This window comes from Schistocerca piceifrons, chromosome 2 (assembly GCF_021461385.2).
Source record: "Schistocerca piceifrons isolate TAMUIC-IGC-003096 chromosome 2, iqSchPice1.1, whole genome shotgun sequence".
In the NCBI taxonomy this organism is placed as follows: Eukaryota; Metazoa; Arthropoda; class Insecta; order Orthoptera; family Acrididae; genus Schistocerca; species Schistocerca piceifrons.
This window is the reverse complement of record NC_060139.1, coordinates 755,120,798-755,144,618: the sequence shown is the minus strand read 5'-3', so window position 1 is coordinate 755,144,618 and position 23,821 is coordinate 755,120,798. Positions and strand designations below refer to the sequence as shown.

At 37.0% G+C, this 23,821-nt stretch overlaps 1 protein-coding gene across 1 annotated transcript in view; it reads right to left on the bottom strand.

Moving 5' to 3' along the window:
• Positions 1–23,821, bottom strand: part of LOC124774928 (chromodomain-helicase-DNA-binding protein 7) — a 326,638-nt gene that overhangs the window by 102,827 nt on the left and 199,990 nt on the right. Inside the window, exons 27-28 of the mRNA XM_047249608.1 lie at positions 13,801–14,016; positions 9,027–9,360 (exon numbers count right to left, since the gene is read on the bottom strand). Of these exons, the coding sequence (XP_047105564.1) occupies positions 9,027–9,360; positions 13,801–14,016 (550 nt within the window). The remainder of the gene's footprint in view (positions 1–9,026; positions 9,361–13,800; positions 14,017–23,821) is intronic.

Here is a 23,821-nt window from a genome sequence, read left to right as displayed (position 1 = left end):
AAGTAGTCTTTATGAAATAGCAACATGTTTCACTCAATCCCACATTATTCTTAGCTTGGCATCATAATTAAATCTTAGCTCTCTCCTCTCTCCCCCCCCCCCCTCCCCCCAGCATTTTGTCTTCATACTTTTGGTATGAAACTTGCAATCTTTAAGCTTGAAAAGTGTCTCCAGAGGTAATATACTTGTAAACTGTGAGGGGTCATGTCATATAACCCCCCCCCCCCCCCCTTTAACTAATAAGGTGTATATAAACTGTTTTCATAGTATGAACTCCTGGGATAAAATGCCACATGGAGTGTAACACACTGTAGAGTAAAATCAGCCTTTCATGTGCTTTTAGTTACTTCACATGAGAGGCATTTTGCATTTATTGGCTCCATAATGAAGACTAAGTCAGTGTGATTTCAAGATACTTATGTGAAATTGACACACAAGTACTGCAAAGTTTAAAATTGTTAAGAAAAATTATTTAATGAAAGGAGGCAGAACTATTTTGTAATAGTAACATCTAAACATGCTGCTGAATATGAATAATGTTTGGAATTTGAACATGAAAGAAGGGTTACTTCTCCATTCTCCCATTCATTTGCACTAAAATAAACTAAAGCCAGATAATTTTGAAAGAATATTTGATAAGAAATAAAAAATATGGTATGTTAAACTCAAAATCAAAAGAGACTGACAAACTGATTTGTGAAATGACTGCTCACCAAGACCTACCACTTAATTTGATGGTCTCATACTTCAATGCTCAATACAATTTGTTATGACAAACTACCAGTTAGTTTCTGGGGCACTATTTCTTTTTATTTTCAGTACACATATTTTCATTGCAATTGTGATATAAATAATTTGCCAATTTTACAGGGTGCTTTTGTAACTCAAGAGATGATAATTATGTAATTACCAACTGCAACTAACTTTTTTTGATAAAACCATGTCCCTTACATGCCTTTTACAAGGTGTAAGAAAGGAAATTACTGCATCCACTTCACAGTTTCGCAAACACATTCCATTAAACTACAAAAATGCCACACTTTTTCGCTAAACCCATTGGTTCATAATGCAACACACACTCAGGAACAAATTATCCTGAATAAGTTTTTCAGTTCATTTTCTCAGTTAATCATTCTGGCAGCATGGTATGTATCCACCATGAACGTCTCTTTTGTGGTGTCACTTCAAAGCTGCAACACTGTTTGTTGATAAAAATTTTTAATCTTTCTTTTTATAGTTTGCTCTCCAGTGTCAAAATATATTTTTTGTTCATGTGAGCTATACAGGTTGCATTTGGTGTACTGGAGGAGGTTTGTAGCCTCTCCCCGATGTTATTCAATCTGTATATTGAGCAAGCAGTAAAGGAAACAAAAGAAAAATTCGGAGTAGGTATTAAAATCCATGGAGAAGAAATAAAAACTTTGAGGTTCGCTGATGACATTGTAATTCTGTCAGAGACAGCAGAGGACTTGGAAGAGCAGGTGAATGGAATGGACAGTGTCTTGAAAGGAGGATATAAGATGAACATCAACAAAAGCAAAACGAGGATAATGGAATGTAGTCGAATTAAGTCGGGTGATGATGAGGGTATTAGATTAGGAGATGAGACACTTAAAGTAGTAAAGGAGTTTTGCTATTTGGGGAGCAAAATAACTGATGATGGTCGAAGTAGAGAGGATATAAAATGTAGACTGGCAATGGCAAAGAAAGCGTTTCTGAAGAAGAGAAATTTGTTTACATCGAGTATAGATATAAGTGTCAGGAAGTCATTTCTGTAAGTATTTGTATGGAGTGTAGCCATGTATGGAAATGAAACATTGACGATAAATAGTTTGGACAAGAAGAGAATAGAAGCTTTTGAAATGTGGTGCTACAGAAGAATGCTGAAGATTAGATGGGTAGATCATATAACTAATGAGGAAATATTGAATAGGATTGGGGAGAAGAGAAGTTTGTGGCACAACTTGACCAGAAGAAGGGATCGGTTGGTAGGACGTGTTCTGAGGCATCAAGGGATCACCAATTTAGTATTGGAGGGCAGCGTAGAGGGTAAAAATCGTAGAGGGAGACCAAGAGATGAATACACTAAGCAGATTCAGAAGGATGTAGGTTGCATTAGGTACTGGGAGATGAAGAAGCTTGCACAGGATAGAGTAGCATGGAGAGCTGCATCAAACCAGTCTCAGGACTGAAGACCACAACAACAACTGGAGGAGGTTTATAAACATATAGAGTGAGTCCTCATCCCAAATATTGCATCGGAAGTGTCACAATAGTTCATCTTTCCCAAATAGTCTTCAGTATAGTGTAGCAGTCTTTTCACCAAAATGAACTAAAATTTTAATCATACAGAATAAAAGATTTTATTCCAAAAAGTATTTCCTTTGGATAGAATCTACTGCTTGGAAGCAAACCTTCCCTCTCGCAACTGAAGATTTTGTAAATGCAGAGACTACAGAAAGAGGTGATCGTAGTTCTGAACTCTTTCGAACCAAGCAATTGACTTATTTAGTACAGTCCGTCACCTCGAGTCAGAATGCTGTTGTTATAATAATGCAGCAGGCAGTGTAACAACTATCTATAACAAGGTATTAATTCCTAAAAACCAACCTTCTGAGGGGAGAATCCCTTGACCAATAATCAAGTTAGCTCAGTTCTTTAGTTCCTATCGTGTGAAGAGTTACTGCCACGTAATATTTCATTACACATTTATCTTTACAAGCACTCTTACAGCTTTTGTCATATAGAGTACTACTCTCAAAATTGTCATTGTAGTACCTATTATTTTCTTCTACAATGATCGCGACTAGTCCCTTGAAGAAAAACTCTTAGAGGACTTTTTTTCTGCAAGCAAGTTATATACAGTTGAACTTGCTGTATCAAAATTGTCAACCATGAAATTCAGCTGCTTCTGCAGCACTGAAAACTGTCCACAGAACTGCCAACCGCATTTTTTTCCACAAGGAGAATTCTGTCATTTATCACTGTTGTCAAACTATTCTACTTCTTGATGCTGGAAAATGAGATAAATTATTCTCACACCAAGGGTACCAAAAGGCAAGAATAAGGTCAGTTCCTTCACTAGCAAATGAAGTAAAAGAGATTGCACTCTTATGATCACTTTTTAGAAGAATACTTTCCATATCTTTCCTCAACAGTATGCACTTCCACACCTCGAAATAGCCTAGAAACAGATGCTAACCACTGTTCAAAACCAGCTCTGAGGCTGAAGAAGTGCAGCTTTCAAATAGTTTCTCCCATTGTGAATGAAATAAGAAAACCGGTATTAGTCCACTCGTATGAACAGTTTCAGGCACTAGTAGCAATGTCTTGTAACTACATATCCACCATTTAATAAGAAATGTTTGAAATGGATATATAAGATAACATTCCTGCTTCAACCAGTTCCTATCATATATATACATGGGTAGCACTGGAGGTATACAGACTGAGCACTTACATGTACATGGCTAACAGTTGATACGTTAAACAGACTGTCACTGCTTGAATAGGTTTAAAAACCATGAAATGAGTTATGACTGTTATATCTTGTGCATATCCAATAGCATTTATCTCAAGCCAGGATAATCTCATAGATCTGTCTTCCTCATCCTTTTCTTTTCCTTTTAGCTTTGTCAGTGAGTGTGAGAAACACATGGTCTCTCTATAGACACAACAACATATATAACTTTTGTAACAATTCCACAATTTCCTTTTAATTTTTCTTTCATCCTACATCTTCACAAGTATTATGGTGATATTGAAGCAGGTATATGCTTACTTGCTTTGTGAAATTGCAAGGAATTGGCAATAACATGACAATATCAGCTTCAGCCACTGTCAAAGTGGAGGAGCAGTCTACCCTACAGACGCGTCTTTATTAAATGCACGTGTGGACAAATATTCATGTTGTCACCAATATCTAAGCATTGGCCATCATTTAAGGTTTCTAAAATCAGCACTGAATGGCACAAAACACACAAGCAAACAAGAAAATAATATTTTTTTCGAGTAGATCAAACTGTTGACACCTTAATATATTTTTGCTTTATTAAGAAGACATTTCTGACATCACAAGTGTTTTCATTTTTTTCCCTTCACAATGCTGAAAAAAAGAATTCGTGGGCTTTTACAAAATGGGAAATGTTCCATCAAATCATGCAGCAGAATCTATATTTTACTAGAAGCACATAATACATGACAAACAACATTTAGCTTACTAACTACACATAAGCACAATTCCAATATTTTACAAAATTCTTAACATCAGTAGGGAAGGTGATTATGAATAACCCCCCACCCCCCCCTCAACAACAACAACAACAACAACACACACACACACACACACACACACACACACACACACACACACACACACACACACACAGCTTGCTTATAGAGATTGTGCTTAACCAAGAAAACAGAGCTTGCCAGCAAAGCAGTTGAATCACTGCTGAGTCATACCAAGAACAATATATCCAACACTAAATAAATGTAGTGATATCCTCGAATGTTCAACACTACAAAGAAATGTCTACAAAAAAAAACTACATTACTATAGAAACATGTAAAAAATCTCTCTTTAGCAAGTAACAATAGAACAAGCTGGTTAGGAAGTTGACAGAATCAACCCTCTTATGTGGTTCCTTTGCCTTAAAAGAACAAGAGAGAGTTAATTAAGCACTGGTTGGAAAAGAAATTCATTTGAGAAAGCTAACGCTGGGACCACATATGACAATCACAAGGGGAGGAGGACCAGCAGAATTGGACAATTTGGAGACCAATAATAAGATACCAGGACCCGTGGCTGTTTTAGTGATACCCTCATAATAAAAAGGGGAGCAAATGAGTTTAGTTAGTGGAATTTGAGAAACCCATGTGATGAAGTTTACTTGTTAACAACTCAATGCACTTACTATTAGGTGAGATGTTGCCTTTACTCCTAAATTATTAACATTCTACTGGAATTTCAGAGATTTACATTTACACAATAGGCTATGAGATACATGAAACTTCCTGGCAGACCAAAACTGCGCGCCCGACCGAGACTCGAACTCGTGACCTTTGCCTTTCGCGGGCAAGTGCTCTACCATCCGAGCTACCGAAGCACGACTCACGCCCGGTACTCACAGCTTTACTTCTGCCAGTATCTCGTCTCCTACCTTCCAAACTCCGCTGCAGAGTGAAAATCTCATTCTGGAAACATCCCCCAAGCTGTGGCTAAGCCATGTCTCCGCTATATGCTTTCTTTCAGGAGTGCTAGTTCTGCAAGGTTCGCAGAAGAGCTTCTGTAAAGTTTGGAAGGTAGGAGACGAGATACTGGCAGAAGTAAAGCTGTGAGTAGCGGGCGTGAGTCGTGCTTCGGTAGCTCAGATGGTAGAGCACTTGCTCGCGAAAGGCAAAGGTCCCGAGTTCGAGTCTCGGTCGGGCACACAGTTTTGGTCTGCCAGGAAGTTTCATATCAGCGCACACTCTGCTGCAGAGTGAAAATCTCATTCTATGAGATACATGTTTGTATTTTGAAAATGTGTGTTGTTATTAATTGAGTGTTGCCTGTACAGAATTAGAGAGGCGCCATTTTATTTTAGTTAAGGCTGCCTCTGCAGATCATGTTGGCAATGGTTTTCAGAATATTAAGCTTCATACACGTGGGAGTAGAATTAAATTCACTGCTAATGAAATATATTACCGTTTCTTTATGGAAACAAGCAACCTCAGTAGCCAGAGACAGTGGTCTTTTGTGGGCTAATTTACAAGAAGGTTTTGTGACTGAAAGCCTACTTGTATAGCAGTATTTTTGTTGTGCCTGTCTGTGACTCAACATTTCCACTATATGGTGTGTACCAATCTATCCTTTTCATAATGTTGTCGTCATTCCAGCCTGGATTTTCCATTGTTTGATTCAGACAAAGATTTGCGAGTTATTAGAGGAAGAAAAGACACTTGCCACTGACAATCAAAGTTTTAGAGGCCTGAGTTAAGCTTAAATTGAAGGCACGATTACAACCAAGCAACAGCCTTATCCGAGTACAAATTTATAGTTTTACGAAGGAATATTTTGAAGGATTTTACACAATGCATAGAAATATGGTATAAATGAGAGTTAGAGGGGACCAAGTGAGAGGAGTGGCGTGTGAAAAAAGAAAAAGATGAGAACTTGAGATATTAGTCTAGATTATTTCAAGAAAGTTTTCATTAACGTGTCAGACACTGAACAGACATCTGAAGTAAATTTATCTATTCCTTTCAACATCAAGAGTAATGTCCACTATTTTTATAGTGTAAACCATCTGAGGTACTAGTGTCACTGGTCAGCTGAAATGCAGCTTTGTATGCCAGTACGACAACATCAATACTGGAACAACTCTTGCACTCTGCTGAAGTGTATACATTTTAATTCAGTTGCGATGAACATCACACTGCAGACAAGGGAACCTCCCCATCGCACCCTCCTCAGATTTAGTTATGAGTTGGCGCAGTGGATTGGCCTTGAAAAACTGAACACAGATCAATCGAGAAAACAGGAAGAAGTTGTGTGGAACTATGAAAAAATTAGCAAAATATACAAACTGAGTAGTCAATGCACAAGATTGGCAACATCTAAGATAATGCGAGCTCTGGAACGCCATGGTCCCGTGGTTAGCGTGAGCAGCTGCGGAACGAGAGGTCCATGGTTCAAATCCTCCCTCGAGCGCAAAGTTTAGTTTCTTTATTTTCGCAAAGCTATGATTTGTCTGTTCGTTCATTAACGCCTCTGTTCACTGTAAGAAGTTTAGTGTCTGTGTTTTGCAACCGCACCGCAAAACCGTGCGATTAGTAGACGAAAGGATGTGCCTCTCCAATGGGAACTGAAACCATTTGATCGCAAGGTCATAGGTCAACCCATTCCTCCACATGAAAACACGTCTGATATATTCTATACGACACTGGTGACTGCATGAGCGTCACATGACAGGAATATGTTGTCGACCCACCTAACTTGCACACTTGGCGAATGGGTAAAAAGATTTCTTGTGGATGTGATAATCACTCCCAAAAAAGTGACCGCATCGGACGGACAGATAATAATTGTCTGAAAATAAAAACTTTTCACTCGATGGAAGACTTGAACCACGGACCTCTCGTTTCGCAGCTGCTCACGCTAACCACGGGACCACGGCACTCCTGAGTTCACAGTATCCTTGATGTTGCTTATCTTGCATATAGACTACTCAGTTTGTATATTTTGCTTATTTTTTTCATAGTTCCACACAACTTCTTCCTGTTTTCTCGATTGATCTGTGTTCAGTTTTTCACGGCCTATACACTGTGCCAACTTATAACTACATCTGAGGGGGGTGCGATGGGGAGGTTCCCTTGTGAGTGGAAGAGTCATTCCGGGAACAACCCTTAGGCTGTGGATAAGCCATTCTCCCAAATGGGTATACAGATGAATTTCTTGTACTAGAATATTTATGCTGTGAACAGGTTAGGGGGCATACATTGGTACTTCAGAATGCAAGACAATTGCTAGCAAAATAACCTTTCGATAACTTTCAACTTTTGAAGCTCCCAGTACAGATGAATGGACACATTCAAAGCTGTTTAGTGAGTGAGTGTGTGTGAGAGAGAGAGAGAGAGAGAGAGAGAGAGAGAGAGAGAGAGAGAGAGAGAGGGGGGGGAGAGGGGGGCAGTGTGTGATACTGGTATCTCCAGGACTATATTGCTGACTAAATCAGGCCGTCTCATATTGCTCAAACCTGAATAAAGAATAATTAACTCATTCAACTAGGTACCTCAATGAATTGTGTAACGCACAAAAAACAGATAATGGAAAATCCAAAATGGAATCTAACAAAGGATATTTGCCACTCACCATATAGCGAAGATGCTGAGTTGCAGATAGACACAACAAAATGACTGACAGGAAGTGAGCTATTAGCCAACAATGCCTTTGTTGGAAATAGAAGGCATGTGCGCAAATCCAACTCGCGCCGCGCACACACACACATGGGGCCTCAGCAACCATAGACTGTGGTCGTGGTCTCCTGTGTGTGTGTGTGTGTGTGTGTGTGTGTGTGTGTGTGTGTGTGTGTGTGTGTGTGAGGGGGGGGGGTATATTTCCGACAAAGGCCTTGTTGGATGAAAGCTCACTTTCTGACAGCCTTTTTGTAGTGCCTATCTGCGACTCGGCATCTCCGCTATTCAATGAATTGTGCATCATTTAAAAGTAAAGTTTGATCTGTTCAGTGGTACTCTTCAGTCACTTTAATTTTTTTTTTTTCTGTGTACTTCAACTGTTAGAACAACTTCTTCGGCAATCACTTTTGCAGCCTCTGATCTCATTGTTTACATTTTTGCCAGATGTGCACCGAGAGTAAAACTTCAAAATGACCTTACCAGTTGGACATATTTTCTCTCTCTCTCTCTCTCTCTCTCTCTCTCTCTCTCTCTCTCTCTCTCTCTCTCTCCCCCCAATCCCCCCCCCCCCCCCCCGGCCTTCCCCCTCTAAAAATTAGAAACTGCACAGAGAAATAACTACTAAAAGAAATGGCTCAACGCAATTTTCATTTCGTGACATCTGAATACTGTGGCAATATATTAGTCCCGTATTTTTATTGGCAGAATATCAAAACAAGCAATATCAATGTCTTCAGATTATTCATAGGGAATCAAACAGCAAACAATAGCATACAGGTTTCAACAAAGAGAAATTTGACAATAAAATGCAAAAGCTCTCAACAACTTCAAATATATATATGAAGTTACATTTATTAAATTTACTTTACTGGATGCATGAACTAATAACACAACTTTATACATAAACTATAAATATGATATACTCTACAGTACTTGAGAAAACATCTACACAGATAATAAAACTCAAAAGACAAAAAGTTAACACACTGCTCAATCAAACTACACAGAAGCAAGTTTCATATGTACTTCACAATTAAACACATGTTTACTCCATCAGCTACTGCAGACACTAACAAGCTATTCTCATACACAGCAGACTCTTAAAATGACATGTTCTGTCAACATACCTTAGCTTTTTGAGCCATCTTCATTTCTTCCTTCTTGAAGTTGCGCTGATACGACGTAATTACACGACGGAGCCTATTGTTGAGGTCCACCATTGATGGCCACTGTAGTTTACTTGGATCATCATCTGGTGGAACTTTGCTTTCATCCTTCATTACATGACTGGTATGTTCTAGGGATGATGATGCAGACTCTGTCTGATCAGGAGTTGGTACAGAATTGACTTCATGGCACCCATCTGCGAGCATAGTCTCACCAAGATTATCTCTCAAGACTGAAGATTCTCCCTCTGCAGTTTCATCTTCATCTGTCAGTCTTCCAGAGTCATCATCAACACTGAACAATAATGACGAAAATCAGAATAACAATAACACTTACAAAGAGCTTTACCATAACGCAATTGTAACATAAGAAAAGAGCAACAAGAGAATTTACAGAGACAGATGCTATATTAGGACAGCATCATTATTAATTTACACAACATAAGTTTCATCAATTCTATGTTGATCAATTTAGTGACAGTAGGTGGATGCAGAGTTTACTACAAACATTTAGACAGACAAAGAGAGAGACAGAGAGAGAGAGAGAGAGAGAGAGAGAGAGAGAGAGAGAGAGAGAGAGTTAACAGTATTGGGGGGAGGGGGCACAAGTCTCTTATCAGTAATGAGTCATGAAAAATTTGAACTGTGATTAAATTTTCACTATGTTATCAAATTTAAAAATTAACTAAATAAATCAACATTACAGTTCAATACTATAAAATTTAAATAATAAAAAAGGGGATAACAGAAGTTTCTTTTCTTTTTTTCTTTTTAATAACTGTCCATCCCATCTGCTAAAAAGTTATTGTGAAGCAGGCAGTAGTAAATAATAATAATAATAATAATAATAATAATAATAATAATAATTATTATTATTATTATTATTTCTTTCCTTTCTCAGACGTTATGTCTGGCTAAAAATGGAAAGTGATGCGGACCTTGATCAAGCGTGACTTCCTTTTAACTGTACGGTATATGTTACATTGCATTTAGGAACTCTCGGGCAATTGAACATGTATCAATAATTACAGATTCCTGTAGTTGTATATACAAGTTTGGATGTAGCTGTATTGCGTTGATGCACTGGTGGATATTGTGTGTTATGACTCCTGTAGTTGATAGTATAATTGGTATGATGTCAACTTTATCCTGATGCCACATGTCCTTGACTTCCTCAGCCAGTTGGATGTATTTTTCAATTTTTTCTCCAGTATATTTGCTGTATTGGGTATGGATATTTCGATTAGTTGTGTTAATTTCTTCTTTTTATTGGTGAGTATGATGTCAGGTTTGTTATGTGGTGTTGTTTTATCTGTTATAAAGGTTCTGTTCCAGTATAATTTGTATTCATCATTCTCCAGTACATTTTGTGGTGCATACTTGTATGTGGGAACATGTTGTTTCATTAGTTTATGTTGTATGGCAAGTTGTTGATGTATTATTTTTGCTACATTGTCATGTCTTCTGGGGTATTCTGTATTTGCTAGTATGTACATCTGCTTGTGATGTGATCTACTGTTTCTATTTGTTGTTTGCAAAGTCTGCATTTACCTGTTGTGGTATTGGGATCTTTAATAATATGCTTGCTGTAATATCTGGTGTTTATTGTTTGATCCTGAATTGAAATCATGAATCCTTCCATCTCACTGTATATATTGCCTTTTCTTAGCCATGTGTTGGATGCGTCTTGATCGATGTATGGCTGTGTTAGTTGATACGGGTGCTTGCCATGTAGTGTTTTCTTTTTCCAATTTACTTTCTTCATATCTGTTGATGTTATGTGATCTAGAGGGTTGTAGAAGTGGTTATGAAATTGCAGTGGTGTAGCCGATGTATTTATATGAGTGATTGCTTTGTGTATTTTGCTAGTTTCTGCTCATTCTATAAAGAATTTTCTTAAATTGTCTACCTGCCCATAATGTAGGTTTTTCATGTCGATAAATCCCCTTCCTCCTTCCCTTCTGCTTAATGTGAATCTTTCTGTTGCTGAATGTATGTGATGTATTCTATATTTGTGGCATTGTGATCGTGTAAGTGTATTGAGTGCTTCTAGGTCTGTATTACTCCATTTCACTACTCCAAATGGTATAGCGTAAGTATTTATAGCTTTTGTCTTGTTTCTTGCTGTCAATTCTGTTTTCAGTATTTTTTTTTTAGTCTTTGTCTATATTTTTCTTTTAGTTATTCTTTAATATTTGTATTATCTATTCCTATTTTTGTCTGTATCCTAGATATTTATAGGCATCTGTTTTTTCCATCGCTTCTATGCAGTCGCTGTGGTTATCCAATAAGTGATCTTGTTTAGTGTGTTTTCCCTTGACTATGCTATTTTTCTTACATTTGTCTGTTCCAAAAGCCATATTTATATCATTGCTGAATACTTCTGTTATCTTTAGTAATTGGTTGAGTTGTTGATTTGTTGCTGCCAGTAGTTTTAGAACATCCATGTATAGCAAATGTGTGATTTTGTGTTGGTATGTTCCAGTAATATTGTATCCATAATTTGTATTATTTAGCATGTTGGATAGTGGGTTCAGAGCAAGGCAGAACCAGAAAGGACTTGATGAGTCTCCTTGGTATGTTCCACGCTTAATCTGTATTGGATGTGATGTGATATTATTTGAATTTGTTTGGATATTAAGTGTGGCTTTCCAATTTTTCATTACTATGTTTAGGAACTGTATCAATTTAGGATCTACTTTGTATATTTCCAATATTTGTAGTAACCATGAGTGGGATACACTATCAAAAGCTATTTGGTAATCAATGTATGTGTAGTGTAGTGACCTTTGTTTAGTTTTAGCTTGATATGTCACCTCTGCATCTATTATCAGTTGCTCTTTACATCCTCGTGCTCCTTTGCAACAGCTTTTTGTTCTTCATTTATAATTTTGTTCTGTATTGTATGTGTCATTAATTTCTGTGTAGTGACTGAAGTTAATATTTTGTATATTGTTGGTAGGCATGTTATGGGGCAATATTTAGCTGGGTTTCCTGTGTCTGCTTGATCTTTAGGTTTCAGATAAGTTATTATTATTATTATTATTATTATTATTATTATTATTATTATTATTATTATTATTATTGTTACTACTATTACTATTACTACTACTACTATTACTAAGAAAAATACATTTTCTCCACAGAACTGCATAATGTCATTGGACACAATATAAGCTTTATATTCCAATGTCATGTTCTGGATACACAAGAATGATATTTCATCTTACTGGAAAAAACACACACACACTAAGTAGTGTACGTTTACTCCCTCTTGCCGCCGCCCCCCCAACCTGCCCCCTTCAGTTTACAAGAACAGTGCAATTAAGTAAAGCTATAGAATAAGGAGAAACTAGTTCCATCACTATTTTTTAAAAAAATTCTGTCACTTTTTAATGTGCTTTTTCTCTACAGATATTGATTAAATCACTGTCATTTATTAGGAAAACAAACACAGTCCCAACTATTAAATGAATCAATTATGTATAAGTAATACAGCACTCCATGTTCTAATTAAATAATACGTAAAGCAAGAAATTTTTTTATTGGCCACTAATCAGATGAAACTTCTATAACATTTGCTTACTGATATACAATTAATACTACAGGAAGGAAGGAAGATTAGGATTTAATGTCTTGTCTACGATGAGATCATCAAGTGATGGATGACAGGCAAAAGTACAGAGTGGAGAAGGATGTGGAAATTGGCCATGTTCTTCTCCCAACAATTTAGAGAAACCACAGAAAACTTTAATGTGGATGGCCAGTTAGGGATCTGAGCTGCCACACTCCTTAAGGCAAGTTGAGTGCCTTAGATCTTTCAGAATGCCCCCCCCCCCCACCCCCCCCCCTCCCCCCCCCTCTCTCTCTCTCTCTCTCTCTCTCTCTCTCTCTCTCTCTCTCTCTCTCTCTCTCTCTCTGTGTGTGTGTGTGTGTGTGTGTGTGTGTGTGTGTGTGTGTGTTTGCATCACTTGCTGGGGACATAGTGACCGTTAAGAATTCATATAGAGTTACACTTTCAGATGCTGCGTATTATATTCTTTATTCATGGTTTCACTCTACAAATGATTGCATCAGCAGATGTTCACTGTCCTAATAGCACCACATTAATGGTTCAAAGCTCCTCTTAGCATCATTATGAACACAGAATAGTCCCAAATGCCATTGGGACAATGCTGTGTCAATAATAATTCAGAGCAGACCTTTAAACCTTTCACGTGTTGCCATTAGGGCAATGGAAATCCCATAATGTTCCAATCTGTAGAGTGAAACTAGTAATACAGAACACAATCCTCGGCCTTTGGCAGTTTATCTTTACATTAATATGTAATGTTAACAACTACAACATTAACAGTAAAGTGAATGATGGAAAATTTAACAGAAGTAACTAATTGTTGTAAGAGCACAAAATTATTCACAAAATATACTTCTTATATTAAATTTTGTGTGTTTTTGCAATCAGTAATTACACAGCCTTATACTATTGTCCCAGTAAACACAAAAGTAGCTTGATATATATTTGCCACGACATTGAAGTTCCAAGAAAGAATCAATTATATACAACTTATTGAAAGTTAAAAATATGAAAAAAGACTAACATAAAAGATGCACTTTCTATTAATACTAAAAGTCGAAGTTTGGTGACTATGGGTGAAGCAATTATCGATTACAGCACTCACACAGAAGCTTTAACCTAAAATAGGTCAGATGGGCCATGCAATTTCACTATACTTACACTCTTGTGTTATTATCAGCATTGCCAAGCATCAGCATAGCAGAGCCAACATCAGGGCCACAGCGTGCGAGGAAACCAAGTGCCGGGTCGTTTCTCATAGCAGGGTAGCATTCATAACCGTGTTTGTAGGTACCCACCAGAAGGGACCTATCTGCATCTGAGTCCCACCAAGGGACAGGGGGCTGATCACAATAGGGTGGGTATATCGGCAAGGCACTGTGAACATCAAGTCCCGGGGAACACAGGGTGCCTATCAATAGGTGCTCTACCTAAGCCATGCCACACACTGCTGCATAAGGGTTAATTCAGACAGACCAGAATTTATATTACGAGTGAAACAGGCAAGTGTAGTATGTCATTTGGAAGAAAAATTATACCAACACAGCTTTTTCTGTAATGCTGCAATGCACCTTTCTTTCTTAATTTCGTTTATGCAAACACCATAGAAACTGAACTGCCTTATAAACTGTCAAGAGAAGTTATTATAGTCATAGTTCCAGAGGACGAAAAGGAGGAGTGTAAAAGGATCACATGTAAGTAAATTATCTATCTCTGCTTCTTGTAGCTACATGTGAATGGGAAGAAAAGCAACATAATACTATTGTTCTCCAATTGTGACATCTTAACTAAGCCTTCAGATAAATAAATATTCTATTTCTTTCAAGATGTCATTACTTCAAACTAAAATTTCTTGATAGTTAACAAGTGTGTGTGTGTGTGTGTGTGTGTGTGTGTGTGTGTGTGTGTGTTTTTGTGAGATTATTACACGTGTCTCTTACTCATGTCAATTATTGCACTTTGTGATCTTCAAAACTAACTGGTTGCTCTCAAAATAAATACTATGTTGTACAGTCATCAGTCTCTCACTTCCGTATATTCAGATCTAATTTTTTTGCACCTCCATACCAACACTACAGCCAATGTCCTCCTCAATCGTCACTGCACATTCTAATCTTTTTATTCATCTTCATTTTTTCACTTCCTTAATCTGGCCAAGGTAAGATTTATTTCTGGATCTTACAGCGCAAGTGCTGCTAGCCAGGACTTTCAAATAGTGGTACTCAGTAACTTTCTTTAATCATCTTTACTTTCCGATCCCCCTTCACTTTGTACTTCAACTTTTTTCTTCATTATTAACATCCTTGGATAACACCAAATTCCAAATGATTAATTCTACCATTGACTATTTTCCGTTCTGCAAATTATTCTTTTTGAAATGGGTAGCCCGAGAACCAACTTCCGTTCTAAGCTACTGTTCTACATTTGTATTTATCTTTTGCCAGAGGAAAAACTTTTTCACTAGTGTTGATACCTTCCTTGCTTTGGTTGAGTTGTATAATATTTCTTCCTAAATTATAATGACTACCACCACTTCTATTACGCTTAGGCACGTTTTCTTTTGTCTTAACAATAGTAAATAACCAAGAAATCCTAATAATCATGTTGTACAATATGTGCCAAAAGATAAATAAGCTTATATAATGAAGATTGTATGTATCCACAGGATCGGAGCAAATTTTATCTTATTGGTTAACAGTCTTTTGTATGCAAACAACTGACTGAAAGAGCAAAGTGACTGTTTTTTTTATTCTTGTGCTCTTTCTGCCTGACAACAGTATACTTGGTAAAAATTTTAGTAAAATCATCACCGACATGACTTAAAACGGGGTAAGTGGACAGGGGAAAAAAAGAAAAAATCCCTGATTTTTCCCAGCTTTCCCAGTTAAAAATACACTTTCTCTGTGTTAAGAGACAGTATACTTATCCTCTTAAGTGTAAAAGTTATCTATCCTTTGAATGGTAGAAGTTCCATATGCTGGTGTAGAACTTATCTGCACTTTAGGGACTGAAACACATAAAAAAAAAAAAAAAAAAAAAACCATGTGTTCTGAAAATATCTTCGATGCACAGCAACATGCATGCTGCATATTTTCACATTACAAAAGCATAAATATGAATTCCAAATACAGTGTGTTAGTATCTGAAGCGCTGAAATCAAGACTGTGATGTGCTCTTGGCAGCCAATCACAGCTCAAGTCACCTTATCACATCAGCAAATGACAGCAGATATTAGGAGCATACGACACTTGGTGTCAGCCAATAGCAAAATCACTGTCAAGAAGTCGAAATACACAAATAGGAGAAGTTCACGGTTTAAATTAATATATATATAGTATAGCTACAAGGAAAGCATCTAACACAAATGTGTCAGTAAAATTTTAAATGACGACATAAATGTCCGGTCATGAATGTCTGACTGGACACAATTTTTTTAAGTGGATGGTCCTCAAATTGGTAAGTTTTGAATGAGAGTCAAAGGCTTAAGAAATTCATCGCATATTCTCACACTAACATAATTCATCTTAGGGGGAAACGAAATTTACTTTGAAAGTAAAGTTTTTAAATCACCATTCGCAATATTTTCCTGCAATTTGTTAGAAATAGGTTCATTTCAGTAGTTGCCAGAGTGCACCAGAAGATACGCATTACTGTGCGTATGATGACTTAGGATGCTGATGTTTGGTGTTTGTTCTGCTCACACAACTTTTGTCTCATTTCTGTTCGGAATTTCATGCTTAGTAGGGGATCACGTGACCATGTGCAGCAGTGTGGCATGTTGTTTGGAGGGGGCATACAGAGTTACTGTACTTAATAACAATTGTTTTAACATATCCTATTCAGATAAGGAATGCAAAATTACAACACGGTCCTTGGCAAAATATTCATTTCAAGGCTAGACTCTACAACTCAAGCATACTAATATTTTGCTATGTAATGACTTTAACATAGTTTTTTCCATACTTTGCAATACTGTTATGTAGCATTTTCAATCAAATTTACATCCTCAGAGGACTGCAAAAAGCCAGTAAAAAGGAATGCAAATTTCTTGCAAAAATAATAAAAAAGGTTGTTGTATGCACCAGAACTAAGAACAATGAGCCTCTCATGACTTTTTCAAACTCTACAAAAATTAACAAGATTACTTGTGAAGCCAATAAACTTTATAATTCACAGTTTATGTTCTACTCCAGGAGTAAATATAAAGCATTGTGGGGAGTTACATGATACAACACAGTCTGCTCCCAGTCTATAATTTACTGAGTAATTGAGTTCTGTAAACTTAAGACTAATGCCAAGCCTAGAGGAGGTATCAGACAAGTGTTGAAACCTGTTTTGTGACTGAAAAACTTTAAAGTTTCATGGAAGGTAGATAGGCAAAATTCTGCTGAAGCTTTTCAGTGAGATTTTCGGGAAGCCAATTTTATTGGAGTAACTTTACTGTACGATCTACCATTTGGTTCTTTATTACGGGATAATGCCATACACACTAGAAGATGAAAATGTGCTCTTGAAATTAGCTAACAGTGTGGAACCAAACATTTTGTTTCGAATAAATTTACTGCCTCTTGCAGGAAAGATTAGTAAAAGCCGAACTTCTCTAGCAAACCAATGAAAATAATTTCATTGTTCTGCAAAATGATTAACATTTGGTATCCCATAACGTGGAAATAACATAAAATCAGAAAACAAACTAATAACATATTTTAGTCTTCCATAGTCAAGTGAATATATTTTAATTCATTCAATAGCGCCCAACCACAGAAATCTGCTTCGTTTTCATTTGACCTGGGAGCTGTAAACGAAGAGAGAGAAGCAAAATCATTGAATGTAAAATGTGGGTCAGGTGGAGGCCAATCCCCAATACACCTGACTGCTCCATGCATGTACAAATCTAGCAGCTTGGGCAAACCAGAAAAATTTTTCATGGTATCATATGGCTGCTTGCAGCTATGGCCCACTGGCAATTGCTCCAAAAAACCTAATTTAATTAGCTGTCATCCATTGCTCATCGAATGCAATATTTTGTTATATATTATGTACATTTTATTGGTGTTTTCCTGTTGTTTATATTTTATTGGTGTTTTCCTCTCGTTTATATTTTATTGCTGCAGTATTATTCTGCAGCTGCAGGCTAAAGTAAAACTCTTTGTTAGAGTTCTTACAAGTCAAAATTACAGAAATTTAACTCAAAACTAAAACAACGAAAAATTCCTGGAATTCTAAAAAGTTCCCAGATTTTTACCAATTTTCTTCTGGATGAAAAAAATCCCGGGTTTTCCCTGGTAGTCTCAGGGCATATACACCCTGTTTAAACATACATCCTGCTTAAGATACACACTGGGATAAGTAAATCTTACTGGACAGGAGAAAATTACTGTACACAACTTCAATGGCACAGATGGGAGATGGGCCTCATCACATTGCAAAGGAATACATAATTAAAAATTAATAAACATGTTACTATGAAAGGACCTGATGATGGGATCAAGCTGTTGAAATACATCAAATAAAGACTGGTTGGAAATGACTGAAGCAAAAATAAATATTCGATACATATTTTGGGAGTTTATTTCTTCTTAGTTTCCTTAAGCTTTCAAAATGGGTAGTTCTTCAGATAATGCTTTGGCTGCATAAGTTGGTTTCTTAATATTTGAACAATGTTAACTATACGGTGGAATAACAGCATGAAAATGATAAGACTGCTACTCTTCACATAGAGAAAGCACCAACTTGCAGACAGGCACGATGAAAAGAAAGACCGCTAACATATTTCAAGCTTTTGGACGAAGTCCTTCTTCCCAAATATAGAAACACACTCTCAGCCTCCAGGCACTGTGACCTGACTGTGTCTTGAATGGAATGGGAAGAAACCCTAATAAATGGTATGAAGGGAAGTACTTCTGCTATGCACTTCACAGCAGTGTGTAGATGTCAAACAGGATCTGTATTTTCATCAAAATACATTATACAATTATGAAAGAGGAATGTGATGAAAGCAACAGCCAATTCGCCCCCCCCCCCCCTCCCCCCACACACACCAATCATTTATGAAATTTCACATGAATAAAACTTCGATAATTTGGAGCCTATCTGGACAAAATTGTCTTGCTGTTATTAGTGAATGTCACATAACAGAAGACAGCACCAGTCAAGGATCAGGTAGAGTGACATCTTTACACCATTTTCATGCAAAATGTGTCCATATTTTGCGTGATGGTAGCTCCAGTGTCGAGAAAATTGCAACCCGACCTATACTCAGGTGCTGTCTTTTTAACGCAAAGTTGTGGCCTGATCTACACTTGCACATAGTCCCCAATGTGTTAGAGGTGTCTTTCTTAGAGATGCTACATACCAAAGGAAATTTTCTGGCATGAAATTTGCCTTGGATTGTCTTAAGAATCAAACGTCTGAACGCTAAATTTTGCATCTTGCACACAGAAATTAGTAATCAACAATTTCTATGGCAGTCACTTTATGGTATAATTTCACCTCACCGATTTTTGTTTCATTAGAATTACATTTCTTGCCAAATTTGAATGCCCCTGGTGTGGTGAATACTATATAAAATGTAAATAACTTATATCGTCGAAACTACAGAATAAAAAGCAGAATTTCAAAGTTGACAAAAACTTCCGCCATCTCAAAAAATTTTGACAGCTGATTTAGAAGGCTCCTAAAGAAGAATTGACTGTCAAAATCTAACTAAATGAGTAATTATTTATAAATTGTGTAGGCAGATACATACCCAATTTGAAGTGCATCTAAAGAAGTAAGGTGTGCATGTTTTCAAAAACTGGACCACTTGCAATAGAACACCTTAATAATCCTACTTTTAAACAATGTACTTGATATGGCATTGTGTCATCAGTTATGATACTTTAATTTTGGTCTCCTTTGTCTTTAATTTGAATCTATCAATGGTAGCCTGTCCATATCACTGATCTCTACAGTATGATGAACATTTCCTTCCATTTCTACAATTGTCTCACCAAGATTAAAATTTTGTTATAGCAGTCAAAAGCAGTAGTCCATCAAAACAAATATTATGACAGGGGGTATACGTGGACTAGGAAAAAGATTCCCGGATTTCCTGGTTAAGAACACACTTTCTCCCAGGTGAAAACACGATTTTTCCGTGTTAAGGGACAGTATATTTTCCCTTATCAATTCTTTGAGTAGTTATGGTTTTATACATGGGCGTACAATTTCCCGGCCCTTTAGAAAACTAAACTTAGGGAAAAAGACACATTTTGGAAATATCTTTGATGTGCAGCAACATGTATACTGCGTATTTTCGTATTACGAAAGTACACACTGGAATTCCACCAAACACCGCATGTTACTTTCCGAATCACTGAAATCGAGATTACGATGTGCTTTTGTAAGGCAAGCATAGCTCATGTCACGTGATCTCGCCAGCCGATGACAGCGGATACTCAGAGCATAGGACACGTGATGTGGTCAGTCAACAGCAACATCACTGTTAAGTAGCACGAACACACAAACAGGGAAAGTTAATAGTTTAAATTAATATACACAGTGTTACTATAGGAAAAGCAAAGCTTTCGCACATAATATTGGTGTCCAAGTTTAATAAGCTGCCAGAGAAGCTAAGCTTTCACATATAATGTTGCACTTTTTTGCGCATGTTAAACTTCAAGATATATCACACAAATGTGCCACTACAATTTTTAATAATGACATAAATGTCTGATCTTCAGGGTTCGAAATTCTTCTAAACGGCTCATCATCAAAGAGCTGATTATCAAAGTCAAACGCTCTGTGATTTAATAAATTCATGGTACATTCTTGCACATAGTTCAACTTATGTAAAATGATATTTTCTTTGAAAGTAACACTTTTCAAACCACTATTCACAAATATTTTCCCGCAACCTGTTAGAAATAGGTTCATTTTAGCAGTTGCCAGTGAGCGCAGATAACAGGCGACACCGCGCTTGTCCAGCTATCGTGACGTAGGAAGCCCGTATGTACGTACATGTAAAACATTGAGAGATCATACATTATGTCAAAAGAAACAAAACATCAGATGATACTCCAAGAGCATCGGAATTTCGTGAACCATATTAAAATGTGCACATTTAAAGTGCACATTTGTATGTCCACATTCCCAATGAAGTACACCTCAACCTGATATTAAGCTTTTCAGTGTGGTTTTCGGGATGTAAATTTTCTTGGAGCACCAGTACTGTATTATATCATGTATGGTTCTTTATTATGACATAATGCCATATGTCCTGGAAAATGAAAACGTGCACTTGAAATGCAGCGAACAGTTGAAACTAGCCTGTACTGTGGAATTTAACATTTCGTTTCAAATACATTTACTGCCTCTGTGGAAAAGGTTAATAAAAGTCAAATTTCTTTAGCAGACAGACAAAAATAACTTCATTGTTCTGCAAGGCGATTAATGCTTGACTGTCAAAAAGGTGGAAATAAAATAAAATCTGAAACTAATGACATATTTTAGCCTTCAGTAATTATGTGAATGTATTTTAATTCACTTGATAGCTCCCAGCCACAGATATCTGTTTTGTTTTCATTTGATGAGTGCTAGTGTACACACCCACAATACAAGAAAGAAGAATGAAGTACGGAGCACACCCCACCGACTGGCAATGCTAGAAAAAGGACCCCAGTACTCTGGTATCAGACTACTAAGAAGTCTGCCCAAAACCCTGCAAGATAGTGTACTTCACAATGAATTTACAAAGAAACTTAAAGACTATCTCATTGAAAAAGAGTTTTACAGTGTTGCAGAATACTTACGCCATTAAATTTGTATATATTGTTACTCATTATCAGTGATGTAAAAATGTAAGCTAAAGGTGTAGAAAAATAATTGATAAAGAATTTTAATACTTTGACATGTCCTATATTACACATACATTTACTGTACACGATGTAATCTTACAGGATCAAATAAAATTCAATTCAATGTAAATGAAGGGGAAAACAGCAAAATCACTAAATGCAAACATGGGTCACATTGAGACTATCCACCTCCCCACTACCACTCAGACTGCTCTGCGCAACACCCCCACACATCTATGATATTTGCGAACTGGGTCAATATGTAAAAAAAAAAAAAAAAAAAAAAAAAAACGAATTTTCAAAAATGTGGTCATCTTGTGCGCACATCTTTCTGAAAAATCTGAAACATAAAACGTGTGTCCAAGGAAATATAAGACATATTATTTGGTCTTAAAGTATGCCAAAGTGCAGTGCCACGTCTCTTCATAAAGCATTCTTCTATCGCGCATCACTGTATTCCGCTCTGTGGAATTGAAACGTGTATATTCTGTAATGGATGCCATCAAACTATATTCAGGACAGCAGAAATTGAAATGACCTGTGGTGCCTCTCCTGCTCCCAGTCATCCAATTTGACAGCCCCCCCCCCCCCCCCAAAAAAAAAAAAACTACTATCAATAGCGGATGGGATTAATTGTAATTGGGAGAACAAGAACTCTTCCGAAAATTTGAAGTCTTTATTGCTTATTAGCTAATAACCTGCTGTTTTGTGCGATATAAAATTAAATATAGGTTACGTAAAACCAATAGAGACAAGGGACAACCAAGAAAGTACACAAGCAAACGCGACTCTCTAGCATTTTTTTCTCTCTGATCTTGCTACAGCTTTACATGGCGTGCTTTCCTTTCTGTGAAAGAATCTATTACCTCATCAAAGTTCGTCAAATGTTCTGCTACATGAAAAATCGAAATGTCATTATCTAACACTGAAAAAGCTGTTGACACAAATAATACCCAAGACTGGCTCGGTTTCTCAATTGGATTACATCTATTTTGTCACTGTCTGCTAGATAAAACAAATTAGGCCTTCTAATATGGCAGCAATTTTGTAACACACACCAAATAAATGAGACTGTTTTGGCACAAATGGCCACTTTTATAACACGACAGAATATAATTCACGAAGTACCAATATCAAATGCCTATTAGGCCTACTACAAGCAAAAAGCTTTATGTCGGGAAATAGTTTCACATTTCATTCACACTTACCAGTTTCTCAAGCACGAGATCGAAAAGAAGTACTACAAAATTTTTATATAAATTTGGAAGCATCTTATTCTGCCATAATTTGTGTGATGTCCCCGTTTCTTCGCCTTCCCCATTCTGACAAACAATCTTGTCATCACCCATTCTGTATCTATTCCTGCCATTGTCAAAATTTGTTCGCCGATTAACTTCCCCAACCCTGCCAGAATCACAGGTTTAGTTATCCCGCGATTATTTTCCGGTTAGGTGTTATTACGTGTTCGTACAACACATGTTCCTCATTACTTCCAAAATAGAACTTAAGCGGCTGCTAGCCGGGGCTGTACTACTGGTCCTTACTAGTGTAGTGATCTGGGCACAAATTTTCTGCCAAAATTTCATTTCATTGGATACACCGAGAAGATAATACGCAATATTTCTCACATGTTATTCCTGTCAGTCATTTATTTCTATTCTGATAATCTGAATCTATGGATTTTGCTAGTAATTATAACAACGCTGATCATTCACAAACCCTTCCAACCACATAATCAGACAGCGATCGTCATTCATCTGTTCGGCTTTACTTCACTCAGCTCGTATAGCCCCGTCCCCGTTTGTCTGCAGAAAGTTTATTTCTCGATGCAACGAGGATTCTCCTGAGCAGAGACATCATGTACACTATGCACGCATTCAAAAATCAACTTTTGATTTGTTCAGAAATCAACTTCAAATGTGTTCAAAAATGTCAAAAACCAACCGTGAAGGGTTTCAAAATCATATGAATAATCAATAGACAGACGTGCGCTGGATGCTAGGCGGTTTGTGAAAGAAGTTTTTTCCCCCTCAAGATCATGAATTTGGCGCCCAGTAGCATCTAGCTGCTTGCTGCGACTGCTTACACAGCCAACAGCCACATTCCTGTAGCCAGAAGCGGGATAATCTACTAACCAAATGCGACTCAACTGCGCACGCACTGCTAAAATTAATCTAATGTAAACATTTGTGACTTCACACTCATCGGAGACATTTGTTGTTATGAAGCACTGCATAGTCTTCCTAAAGCCTTTGACACATTTTGCAGTTGGCGGACAATTGCACGAGTGCTGTGTGTGTGTGTTTGTATATGGCACATATCCTTTGCAATTTAAGTTATTTTTG